At 56.1% G+C, this 12174-nt stretch overlaps 1 protein-coding gene across 5 annotated transcripts in view; it reads left to right on the top strand.

Moving 5' to 3' along the window:
• Positions 1 to 9030, top strand: part of ALG12 (ALG12 alpha-1,6-mannosyltransferase) — a 23757-nt gene extending 14727 nt beyond the window's left edge. For all 5 annotated transcript variants that reach the window (XM_055085353.1, XM_024127469.3, XM_028490813.2 and 2 more), the window contains 9 exons: positions 819 to 1157; positions 1231 to 1363; positions 2769 to 2942; positions 3533 to 3727; positions 4207 to 4310; positions 4881 to 5104; positions 5599 to 5768; positions 5857 to 5932; positions 6009 to 9030. In XM_055085353.1, coding sequence (XP_054941328.1) covers positions 990 to 1157; positions 1231 to 1363; positions 2769 to 2942; positions 3533 to 3727; positions 4207 to 4310; positions 4881 to 5104; positions 5599 to 5768; positions 5857 to 5932; positions 6009 to 6240 — 1476 coding nt within the window. In that variant the 5' untranslated portion in view covers positions 819 to 989 and the 3' untranslated portion in view covers positions 6241 to 9030. The remainder of the gene's footprint in view (positions 1 to 818; positions 1158 to 1230; positions 1364 to 2768; positions 2943 to 3532; positions 3728 to 4206; positions 4311 to 4880; positions 5105 to 5598; positions 5769 to 5856; positions 5933 to 6008) is intronic.
• Positions 9031 to 12174: the final 3144 nt, after the last annotated feature.

Here is a 12174-nt window from a genome sequence, read left to right as displayed (position 1 = left end):
CTGCATCGGCAGGCGGACTCCCAACCACTGCGCCACCAGGGAAGCCCTGCCCTTCTGGTTTTGATCAAATAAAAGCAAACCTGTTTTCAGACAAGCCAGAAACAGGAAGAGTTTGCCATCTTCCTTCCCTCGCCAGATTGAAAGATGGAGGTCTTCCACGAGTAGGAACTGCCCCAGACACTTCCATGGTTTTCTCAGGAAGCTTCGTGCCGTGGGGTGCCCCGCAGGGTCCTGTCGGTGTTTGGCTGGTCCGTTGCAGGCACACCGTCTGCGTCCCCACCCCCCAGGGACACACTCTTGCTTTCTGCCATCCACGTGTCTGTGCTCGCGACCAGCGTGGTGCTCCCGGGGCTCCAAGAGGCTCGGGGGCTGAAGTTCAGCACACAGCGGGTGGGGGTCCACGGCCCTGTCTCACCATCCCTGGGGTGCAGGGCCTCGCTGGCACCCCGAGCCCTGCACCTCACCTCCTGTCCTCTCGTGGCTGTCCCTCTGCAGTTCTCCAGGCGCACCCCTCCCGCCCTCCCAGTTCACAGCCTCCCGGCCCATCTCCCTCGGCCAGTACCGTGCGGGCCGAGCCCAGCTTGTTCCTAACTCTCCGGCCAGATTTCAGCTTCTCGAGCACGGGGTCGTCCGGCTGCTGTCCAGCACCGGGCTGGCCCAGGGCCCGCTGCACAGGGGACTAAACTCGGGTTCTGCAACTCAGGTCTTTCTTCCTGGAAAAGGATTCGCACAGCTTAAAGCGTAAGAAGGCTGGTCAAAGTACGAAAGTCTCTCTAGCATGATTTTTCTTTCAACGTTCTATTTTGATGTGTTTTCAGATTACAGAAGCCGCAGCAGTTCAGAGGATTCCCGTTACCCTGCAAACACTTTGCCCAGGTGTTAACGCGAGCGTGCGTTTTGAAGCTTGGGGACCTGCGTCTCCATTCTCTCAAAACGATTCGAGTGGCGGTGCCGACGGTGGATGAAGGTCCGTGAGGCCGACGTGCAGAATGCCCGGGAAGAGGCCGTCGGGCCTGGGCACGCAGCGCCGGCTCCTGGGGCTGCTGCTGGTGGTAGCCGCCGTCCACCTGCTCGCGTGCCCCTACACCAAGGTGGAGGAGAGCTTCAACCTGCAGGCCGTGCACGACCTGCTCTACCACCGGCTGGATGTGGAGAAGGTGAGTTCCCGCCCAAGCCGTGCATCGACCCCCGCTTCCCGGGGCCTCTGCTGACCTGCCCTTCTCGCTGCAGTTTGACCACCTCGAGTTCCCTGGCGTGGTTCCCAGGACGTTCCTCGGGCCGCTGGCGATCGCGGCCCTCTCCAGCCCCGCCGTTTGCGTGCTTTCGCTCTTGGAAACGCCCAAGTTTTATTCTCAGCTAGTAGGTAAGGGGGTCTTCAAATGGGGACGGGGTGGAGAACTGCAGTGTTGTCACGGGGTCTCAGTCACCCAGGGCGAGGGTCCCTTGTGCAGGAGGGTCCACCTGTTGGAATCTCGGCCGCTCGGCAGGGGGACTCAGAGCGGGCACAGCGTCAGCCCCGCCGGGCTGTGCCCGCGTGACTGCAGTGGGGGCCGAGCCCCACCCCCGAGAGAAGCAGCACGTTGCCCGGCTGAGTCAAACGCATCTCACGGCTGGTTGGTCCGGCCTGTATGGAGAGCTTTAAAAATTGCACTTTCCTGGGGAAGAAGCAGTTCTGCTTCTTGAGAGGGCAGATGAGGAAACGGAAATCCACCCTCGCTCTAGGCTGTTGTGGTCACGTGGGGGGGCCAGGAAGCCTTGGACGGGAGACTTGGGGGCCACGTCTGAGCATCAGCTCCTTGGTAAACGTGGCCCTGGAGGTATCGGCCAGGTGGCGGGGCCGCTGGGGTCAGTGCCGGGCTGTCGCCCTGATACTCCTGCCCTGCCCAGCGGCTGAGTGCCGCAGGCCCCTGCCTCGGGGCCGCCAGGCACAGTGCGGCTTCAGGATCGGGGGGGCCAGAGTCGAGGCTGTCCGTCTTCCACGGCCAGCCCATTTTTTTTTGACAGTTTCAAAGGTGTTCAAGAAACGATGTGACAGGACGAGAAATGTGGCCCACCACACTCAAAATTAAAAGAATTCAGTTAATAGCGAGTGAAACACAAAATGAACAAATTCGCCTAAGGCTAGTTTCAGTGAAAAATATACTGTCGCTTTAAATTAGCGTATTTTAGTTTCATTCGTTTTACGTGTCTATTTTTTATAGCTGAAGTGTAGTTGGTTCACAGTATGGCATTGTATCAGATGTACAGCAAAGTGATTCAGTTATATGTATATTTTTCAGATTCTTTTCATTATAGGTTATTATAAGGTACTGAATATAGTTCAGTGTGTTATACAGTGTATCTTTGTTAATTATCTATTTTATATCCAGTAGTGTGTATCTGTTGATCCCAAACTCCTAACTTATCCCTCTCCTCCTTCCTTTTTGGTAACCATAAGTTTATTCTCTGTGGCTGTGAGTCTGTTTCTGTTTTGTATATAGATTCATTTGTGTCGTGTTTTAGATTCCACACATAAGTGATACCACGTGATACTTGTCCTTCTCTGTCTGACTGACTTCACTTAGTTCGATCACCTCTAGGTTCCTCCGTGCTGCTGCAGTGGCACGGTTTCCTTCGCTATGGCTGAGTACTATTCTGCCGTGTACACCCAGCCCGTTTTTAGTACCGAAGGCAGCTCCCCTCCCTCAGGGCCATTTCCAGACCCCAGACCCCGTGGTCGCTAAGGGCCCCGCCCCGCTGCTGTCACACACGGCGCCCTCTCTGTTCAGTCAGGGCCGTCCTTGGACTTGGCGTCATCTTTGGACTCTGGACTTTACAAAAAGAAGTGAGGCGGCAGTTTGGGGCCACGGTGGCCACCCTGTTCTGCTGCGTGACGGCCTCGCAGTTCCACCTGATGTTCTACTGCACGCGGACTCTCCCCAACGTGCTGGCCCTGACTGTGGGTATGTAGCCGCCCGGCTGGCCTGCCCGGGGGTCCCTCCGAGGTGTCTGCCCGTCGAAAGCTGCTCCCCACCAGGCGTCTCAGAAACCCTGCGAGGGGAGCAGGGCCCTGTCCTCGGTGCTGGACTGAGGCCCGGCTTCCGGGGCTCGGCTTCTCTTGAGCAGGACCGGAGCTGGAGCTGGTCTGCGGAGCTGGGAGGAGAGCAAGCCACGTGCGGGGCCGGTGGGGACGCTCTGGGAGCCTCGGGAGGCCGAAGGCGGGGAGCAGGGACCTCGGAGGGACCGGGCGGGAGAGGCAGCCGGCAGGGGAAGGGGAGGAGGCGGCCGAGGTTGGCGCTGGTTGTGCGGGTGCGAGGCTGCGGAGGAGGCGGGAAGCCGCGTGGACGCCGGCGTCTGGGGCCGTCTGGCCTGCGGAAGTGGCTCGGGCTGTGTCACAGCGCAGGACGCGGGCCAGGCGGGGGGCTGTCGCGGTGCAGCCTCGGGCCCGCGTTGGCGGGTCTGGCTCTGAGAGGTGCTGGCTGTCTTCTGGAGGGTTCTGTGCGGCTTTCCTGAGGAAAGAGCGAGCGGCCTGCCTTTGGCCTGTGCCTTGCAGTCCTGCCAGCGCTCGCAGCCTGGCTGCAGCAGAGGTGGACGCGCTTCATCCGGCTCTCGGCCTTCGCCATCCTGGTCTTCAGAGCCGAGCTGAGCCTGCTCCTGGGCCTGGCGCTGCTGGCGCCGCTCTGCCTGCGGAAGGTCTCGGCGGCCAGGGCCCTGCGCTGCGCCGTGCCGGCTGGGGTCCTCTGCCTAGGTGAGTCGGGTCACCGTGGCCGTGCTGTCTGGGGCCTGTGCTTTCTTTGTCTTGTTTTATGGAGACGAAACTCGGGAGGTTTTCTTATTTTTGCTTTTCGTTAAATGAAATTACCTTCACCTTCAGTGGTGTTAAAACGTCTCGGTGCAGGTCCCTGGCTGCTCTGCCCGAGGGTCCCCCACGAGGGCCCCCACCCCCTGCTGCCCGGGGCCTGCATCAGGGGCTCTTCTCCTCGTGTGTCTCAGCCAGGCCGGGCGGCCACGAGGGACCTGCGTGAAGAGGCTTGTTCGGGGGGTAGGTCCCGACGCCTCAGCTCCTTTACGTGAAGCTGCTGGTGGCTCCTGGTTTCTGTGCTGACGGGGCTGTGTCTCGGGAACATCCACCTGTGACCAGGACTCCGCGGCTGCCGTTCAGCCAGCGGCGTCGAGATCCGAGCTTCCCAGGTGGCCGTGCTCTTTGCTGAGGTCTTCTTTACTTAGGACTGACGGTGGCCGTGGACTCCTATTTTTGGCGCTACCTCGTGTGGCCGGAAGGAAAGGTGCTCTGGTACAACACCGTCCTGAACAAAAGTTCCAACTGGGGTGTATCCTTCCAGTGTCTGCAGTGGCCCACGGGGCGGGGCTGCGCGATGAGCCACTCTCCTCCTGTGTCCGCACCTGATGGAGCATGGCGGCTGCTGCAGTGCCAGCACTGGTGCCTTCTTCCCTGCAGTCTGGGCCTCCCCTGGTCCAGTGGCCGCCACCCGGTCGGTGTCTGTAGCCGAGGCGTCTCCTTTGTCCTCGTGACGATCTGCTTTCTTTTCACGTTTTATTCTGGAGTAGTTAAACACACGCAAATAGAATACTGAGTCCCGAGTGGGCCCATCACTCTGGGACAATCTGTTTTTACGGTGAAAAATGGAGGGAAAAGTTAAAGAACCCTGCGCAGCCCCACCCGCCACCCGCGGCCTGGCTCTGGCACCGACACCCGAGTCCTAGCCTCTGTCCGTGTGTGAAGGGCTCACGCCGTGGCCCGAGGCGCGAGGGTCCCAGGTGTTGCAGGCAGGGGCGCCATCAGGGCTGTATCTCCCGCACGCTCCTGGCTCCCGCCTGAGCTCGGCCCGGGGACGGGCAGCTGTGGCTGGCGCGTGGCCTCCTTAACCCTCCTGCCGCAGACCTCGCCGCTGCTCTGGTACTTCTACTCGGCCCTGCCTCGCGGCCTGGGCTGCAGCCTGCTCTTTGTGCCCCTGGGCGCCGTGGACAGAAGGGCCCTGGCGCTGCTCCTGCCAGCGCTGGGCTTCGTGGCTCTGTACTCGCTTCTCCCGCACAAGGAGCTGCGCTTCATCATCTATGCCTTCCCCCTGCTCAATGTGGTGGCCGCCAGGGGCTGCGCCTGTGTGTGAGTGCCGCCACCGAGACGCTGCTGCCTGGGCTCCCCTGGGGGCGCTTTACCGGTTCACGAAGGGGAAGGTGCTTGGGGTAAACCAGCGTGTTTAACGGGGCGCCTGGCCAGGCTTTGGTCAAGGGTCCAGCCCGAGTCTACAGGGCCAGCAACCGGCCTGTGAAGGACAGATGGCGAGTGCCTCGCTCCGTGGGCTTTGCGGTCCTGCCCGCGCACTGTGACAGCGGCCTTATCCCGTCCGCTTCACTTACACACTGGCAGCGCGGTATTTGGCCCGGAGGCTACGCTCTGCCCCAAGTAATGACGTGGGATGCTTGGAAATGCAATACACGTTTTAAATTGGCGTCTGGGTGGAGTTTCAGAGAGACAGTGTGACGTCTGCCTGCTTGCTGGTAACTCTCGCGCAGCGACAGCAGGCAGCGGGCTTCTAACGATAGTTTCTGCTCTGCTGCTGCCGTTGCCTTTCCGCAAGGTGCACTGCTCTTTTACAGGCTGAATAATTATAAGAAGTCCTGGCTGTATAAAGTGGGGTCCCTCCTCGTGATAGGACACCTCGTGGTGAACGCCACATACTCGGCCACAGGCTTGTACGTGTCCCACTTCAACTACCCTGGCGGCGTGGCGATGCAGAGGCTGCACGAGCTGGTGCCCCCCCGCACAGGTAGGCACTTGGCCCCCCGCTACCGGCTGCGGCTCTGGCCAGAGGTGCCGGATTCGCAGCGCTAACTGAGCAGCCGCGGTTTCCGCAGATGTCGTTGTGCACATCGACGTGGCCGCTGCCCAGACAGGTGTGTCCCGGTTTTTGGAAGTCAACAGTGCCTGGAGGTACGTCCTCGTCTCGCGCACGGGCTCCCGGGGCCGCCACGGACCCCGCGGTGCACAGCCTTGCTCTCGTTTGCAGGTACGAGAAGAGAGAGGACGTGCAGCCCGGCTCCGAGCACATGCTGGCCTACACGCACCTCCTCGCGGAGGCCGCCCCCGGGCAGCTGGCCCCCTACCGGGACACGCACCGGGTGCTGGCCAGCGTCCCAGGCACAACCGGGCTGAGCCTGAACCTGAGCAGGCTGCCCCCCTTTGACGTGAACCTGCAGACCAAGCTGGTGCTTCTGGAGAGACTTCTCGGGCCTTCCTGAGGAGGGGGAGCCAGAGGCCCTCCAGGAACGTCGGGCATTCCGACAGACGGGACGAGTCGGGAAACGCGCAGAGGACCACGGGTGTGCCCCCGCGTGCCCTCACGGGGGCGTGCCCTCACGGGGGCGTGCCCTCACGGGGGCGTGCCCTCACGGGGGCGTGCCCTCACGGGGGCGTGCCCACAGCCACAGCCGGGACACCCCCGTCCACGCCGCCCACCGCTTGTGAGAACGAGGGGCCTGGCACCCCTGCCAGGGAGACGGTGGGTGGGGTGCTGTTTACCGTGCAGACCGAGTGCTGTTCACGGCAGCGGGATGTGTATCTTGCCAGCGGAGCTGCTTGTGGGCCGCAGGCTGTGGCCTCTCGGCCCCTGAAAGGGCGTCCCCCTGGGGCTGCATAACCCCAGAAACTCAGCACGTGCTGGACTCGTCCCCACCAGCACCTAGTCCTCTGGGCGGGGCCTCCTTTGTGGTCACAGGCAGCCGTTTCCATTTCAGATGAGGCTTTAGGAGATAAACGCGTTCAAAAAGAGTGAGAATCAAATTGTAAATGTCTTCTTATTGTTGATCTCAGGTGATGCTTCCAGAGACTGCCTCCACCTGGGTTTTGTTTAAGTGATTTGGGCACTTTCCCACTTTGCTGAACAGTGTTTACTGAGTTCCTGACACGTGTCTGACTTCACCAGGCACTGAAGACGGTGCAGGGAACTGAGTGTGCTTTGCCCGCGTGCACACACACTGTGCACATGCACGCACACGCTACACACGTGTGCGTAGAGACAGGCAGTCTTTCCTGAGCCATTCCAGAGGGAGTTACCTACACCTGGCCTCCAGCCCGAGTGCCTCGGTGCTTCGGAAGGAGGTGGAGCTTCCTGACCTTTAGTTACTGTTTTTTCCACCGAAGCTGACAAGCAGTCTGTGCGGGCCCCTCCCCAAACCTCCCCGACACAGCGCCCACTGGTGATTCCTGCTGTGGCCGCCCGCCACTCAGCAGGCTCCCACCTTCCCCCGTTGCCTGTTTCTCGTGAGCGTTTGTTACTTATCTGTCATCGGCAGTTCTCCATGTTTACATGTGGCCCCCGGTCGTCAGCCTGCACGCGTGGACTGCTGCCGGACCTCGTTGGGCCGTGAGCTGCCCTGTCGGTTGCCTTCGTTTTCAAACTGCAGATTCACCCGGGGGGCCTGTCAAGCCGTGCTGTCCCGGCTGCGTGCCCCGTCGTTAAGGTTTTGAGCACTTCCCTGCTTCCTGGCACAAGGAGTCCCACGCAGGCTCCTCGGGCCTCTCTGTCTCCACCCTGGAGTCGGCCGTTTGGAGGGCCCGGGCTCCTTTTGGCAGGGAGTGGTTTCAGTGACCGAGATCTGGGTGCAAAGTGTGCTCGTTGCTATCAGGATGCCCGTGTTTCTAGGCCCTTTCTGCGGAGAGAGGGAGGACAGGCGCGCCTGCACGTGGGCACACGCTTATGCATGTGCACAGGTGTGAGAGGTCACAGCACCTTGCTGACACCTCCAGTTCCACCCCATCTCTGTGGGCGTCTGTTTGCCTCCCTCATTCCACGTCTGCATGTCCTGTCCCTGCAGTGAGAATCCTGACCCCGACAACATCAGCGTACGTTTGACCCGTGTCAAGGGACACCGACCCCCACGCAGTCGGAAATCCGCATATAACCTTTGCCCTCCCCCCCAGGCGTAATTACTTATAGCTCCTGTTGAGTGGAAGATTCACCCATAACATGAACGGTCGATGACACATATCTTGTATGTTACATGTCAGATACTGTATTCTTTCAATTATGTAAGCTACAGAAAAGAAAATTAAGCAAATCATAGGGGGACTTCCCTGGTGGTCCAGTGGTTAAGACTTTGCCTTCCAGTGCAGGGGGTGCAGGTTCGATCCCTGGTCGGGGAGCTGAGATCCCACATGCCTCGCAGCCAAAAAACCAAAAACGTAAAACAAGCAGTATTGTAACAAATTCAGTAAAAAACTTTAAAAAATCATAGGGAATTCCCTGGCGGTCCAGTGGTTAGGACTCTGTGCTGGGGGCCCAGGTTTGATCCCTGATTGGGTAAGTAAGATCCTGCAAGCTGCGTGGTGGGCCAAAAAAAAAAAAAAAAAAAAGAAAATCATAAAAAAGAAAATATTTATAGTACTATAATACTGTACTGTATTTATCAACATCATGAGTTTTCATCTGTTTCCAAGATGAATAGTCTGTCAGTACCTACGTCATTATTATCGTAGACGATACGAAAGGCTGTAGATGTTACATATATAACTAATACTAGACAATAATGAAAAGATAATGTGAAAAAGAAATTCACATTTATTTACAGGTACAATGATATGTGCATTGAATGAAGCGGCAGCAACATGATTGCGTTATGGTTGCCTCGGGTGATCGATACGATCACTTCCAGGTAGCCCAGCCTATACACTAATGGATGGATCGTCATAAAAATTTTATGGCATATAGTATTGCAGTCATATTCATAATACAGTATTGGGAACATTGTTACATTAAAAAAAAAACCTATGATAGTAGACTGTTACACAGTTTCTCCAATTACGAGTCAGGGAGGGAGGGAGACTGTACCTAATTCTTTGAAAGCAAAGTTATAAAACAAAACTACATTGTTAATTTTATACTTAGTGTCACTCAGCTTATGCCTGTGTGAGGATGGACTGTCCACTTCAATATAAGTCTTTTACACGGTGTACAGCTGTTAGATTTTCGCATCGAGACACATGACAGAGAGGTCTCTTAGCCGCAGCATGATGATCGTTCACTGTTCGTTAGGTGGAGGTGGGTCGCCACAAAGGTCTTCATCCTCCTCGTCCTCACGCTGAGAAAGGAGGAGGAGGAAGAGGAGGGGTAGGTCTTGCTGTCTCAGGCGGCAGAGGCGGGGGTGGGGGGGGTGGAAGCAGGGGAGGCCGGTGCACTCGGTGAACTTGGCAGGAATACATCATAATCTCTGCCCGACTTCTTTGCTTTCTCATTTCTCTAAAGTGTTTCTGTGTACTACCAATCCTTCCACCGTTTGCTTTAGCTTCACTACCCGTATCATGGAAGGATCCATATTGTAAAACAAGTCAAAAGTCTTCTTGACTCATTGGAACCATTCTGCCAGGCTGTCTGATGTCAGTTTGTTTCCTGGCGCTGCTTCTTCTGTGCCTGTCTCATCGTCTGCCTCTGGCTCGGGAGCCCTCATCTGTCTCCATCAGGTCGTCTTCCGTGGGTTCCTCTGGTGTGCTGCCTAGTAGCCCTTGAATTTTTTTTTTTTTTTTAGACTGTGCCACGTGGCTTGTGGAATCTTAGCTCCCCAACCAGGGGTCGAACCCAGGCCCCTTGCAGTGGAAGCTCGGAGCCCTAACCACTGGACCACCAGGGAAGTCCCAGTCCTTGAATTTCTTGAAGACCCGTATCTCAGAACCTTTCACCACCCCCCCCCACTTTATTTGCCAAACCCACAATCTCTTTCATGACTTCCTTGATTTTTATTTATTTATTTATTTATTTTTGGCTGTGTTGGGTCTCTGTTGCTGTGCGCGGGGTTTCTCTAGTTGCGGTGCGTGGCCTTCTCATTGCAGCGGCTTCTTGTTGCGGAGCACGGGCTCCAGGCGTGCGGGCTTCAGTAGTTGTGCCGTGTGGGCTCAGTAGTTGTGGCACGTGGGCTCTAGAGCGCAGGCTCAGTCGTTGTGGCACGTGGGCTTAGTGGCTCCGCGGCATGTGGGATCTTCCCGGACCAGGGCTCGAACCCGCGTCCCCTGCACTGGCCGGCGGATTCTTAACCCCTGCGCCACCGGGGAAGCCCCCATGATTTCCTTCATTGAGTCCGTCGTAAATCCTGTGAAGTCATGCGCGGCATCTGGACAGTTTTCTCCAGCAGGAATGTATTGTTTTGGGCTTGGCGGCTCTCACGGCTTTTTTTTTTTTTTTTTAATAACAACGATGGCATCCTCAATATTATGATCCTCCCAGACTCTCAGACTTTCACGACGTTCTCTGTATCAGGGTTCTCTTCCATAGCGTTGATGATCCTTTCCATATAGTGTCGTGTGTAATGAGCCTTAAAGGTCCTATGGCCCCCTGACCTAGAGACTGAATAGAGACATTGTGTCTGGGGGCAAGCAGACCACTTCAGCACTGCAGCACCTTCGGTGTTGAACTCAAGGGGTTCTGGGCGGGCAGGCGCGTTGCCTAGGATCAAAAGAACTGTAAAAGGCAGTCCCTTCCTGACAAGGTGCTTCCTGAATTCAGGGACAAGGAATCGATGGAACCAATCCAGAAAAAGTGTGCTGGTTGCCCAGGCCCTTTTGATGTCCAATCAGAAGACGGGCAGCTGCTGTTCATCTTCTCCCTGCAAGGCTGGGGGTCAGCAGCGTTACAGATGGGGCAGCCCTGGCCATAAGCCCGACCGCGTTTGTGCAGGACACAGAGACGGCCCATTCCTTCCTGCCTTGAAACCCGCTTCCCGCTTCTCCTTACTGATGAGTGTCCTTTGTGGCATTTTTCTCCCAGAACAGGGCAGTTTCATCTGTATTAAAACCTTGTTCAGGCAGATGTCCTTTCTCCCCAGTGATTTTCTTAACAGCGTCTGAGAACTTGTCTGCGCTGCCTCTCCCGTTACCTTGACATTTTAAAAGCCAAACCTCTTTCTAAAATCATCAAACTATCCTTTGCTGGCATTCAGTTCTCCAGCTTTACAACCTTCCCCTCCCTTTCGCTTTAAGTTGTCGTACGATGACTTTGCTTTTTCTTGAATCCTTATTAGATTCTATATAGGTGCACCTCTCTTATGGCAATCCTGCGCCCACATAAAAGCTGCTTTTTCAAATAAAAATAAAAAGGTATCTCACAAGAAGTGCAAGGTTTTCTGCCTGCTGGTGTAGCTGTAGTGCCAGCTTCATGGATTTCCTTTTCTTTTTTACATTCATCTTGAAGTGGCGGCAGCCGCAGCTGCAGACCTCACTCTGCGGTGCACATCAAGCCGTTCAGCTTTTTCTCTTCACGTCTTGCCTTTTCTCTGCGTCTTGGGAGCGCCTGCAGCATTGCCAGGGCACTTCGTGGGTCCCGTGGTGGTGGTCAAGGTTCATGGTGTTGCACTAAATCAATGAAAAAATCCGCAAGAGCCACAAGACTTTGCGGTTTACTGGAGAGACCACCTGCTCCGGAGCGGGTGAGCGCACACGGTGTTGTAGGCGGATGCGGGGAACACGCGCTCCGGAAGCAGCAGCAGGGGTGGCTGCAGCATTATTACTGTAGGTGCTACAGTTAATTCATGCAGTGGGGACTTCAGACGGCATCTTTACATTTGCTTCCTTTCTCTGCACTTCAAATGGAGCCATGTGTTGTGTGCCTCAGGTTTTTTTAAAAAATAAATTTATTTATTTATTTTTGGCTGCATTGGGTCTTCATTGCTGCGTGCGGGCTTTCTCTAATTGTGGCGAGCAGGGGCTACTCTTCGTTGCGGTGCGCGGGCTTCTCATTGCAGTGGCTTGTCTTGTTGCACAGCACGGGCTCTAGGCGCGCGGGCTTCAGTAGTTGGGGCACATGGGCTCAGTAGTTGTGGTGCATGGGCTTAGTTGCTCCGCGGCATAAGGGATCTTCCCGGACCAGGGATCGAACCCATGTCCCCTGCATTGGCAGGTGGATTCTTAACCACTGCGCCACAAGGGAAGTCCTGTGCCTCAGGTTTGATACATTTTAGCTTTATATCATAAATTCATGTATGTTTTATGGTAGTAAATGATAAAATAGACTAACATCTACATGTTTTATGCATTCATGACACATCTACCTTTTTAATTTTTTCAATATTTGTAGGCTACATGGTTCATCTGTGAGTTTTTTTTTGTTTTGTTTTGTTTTTTTTTGTTTGTTTGTTTTTGTTTTTTGCGTTACGCGGGCCTCTCACTGTTGTGGCCTCTCTCGTTGCGGA

Source organism: Physeter macrocephalus, chromosome 6, assembly GCF_002837175.3.
Source record: "Physeter macrocephalus isolate SW-GA chromosome 6, ASM283717v5, whole genome shotgun sequence".
NCBI lineage: Eukaryota > Metazoa > Chordata > Mammalia > Artiodactyla > Physeteridae > Physeter > Physeter macrocephalus.
Note: the sequence above shows the minus strand (reverse complement) of the source record. Positions and strands in the feature narration are given on the sequence as shown.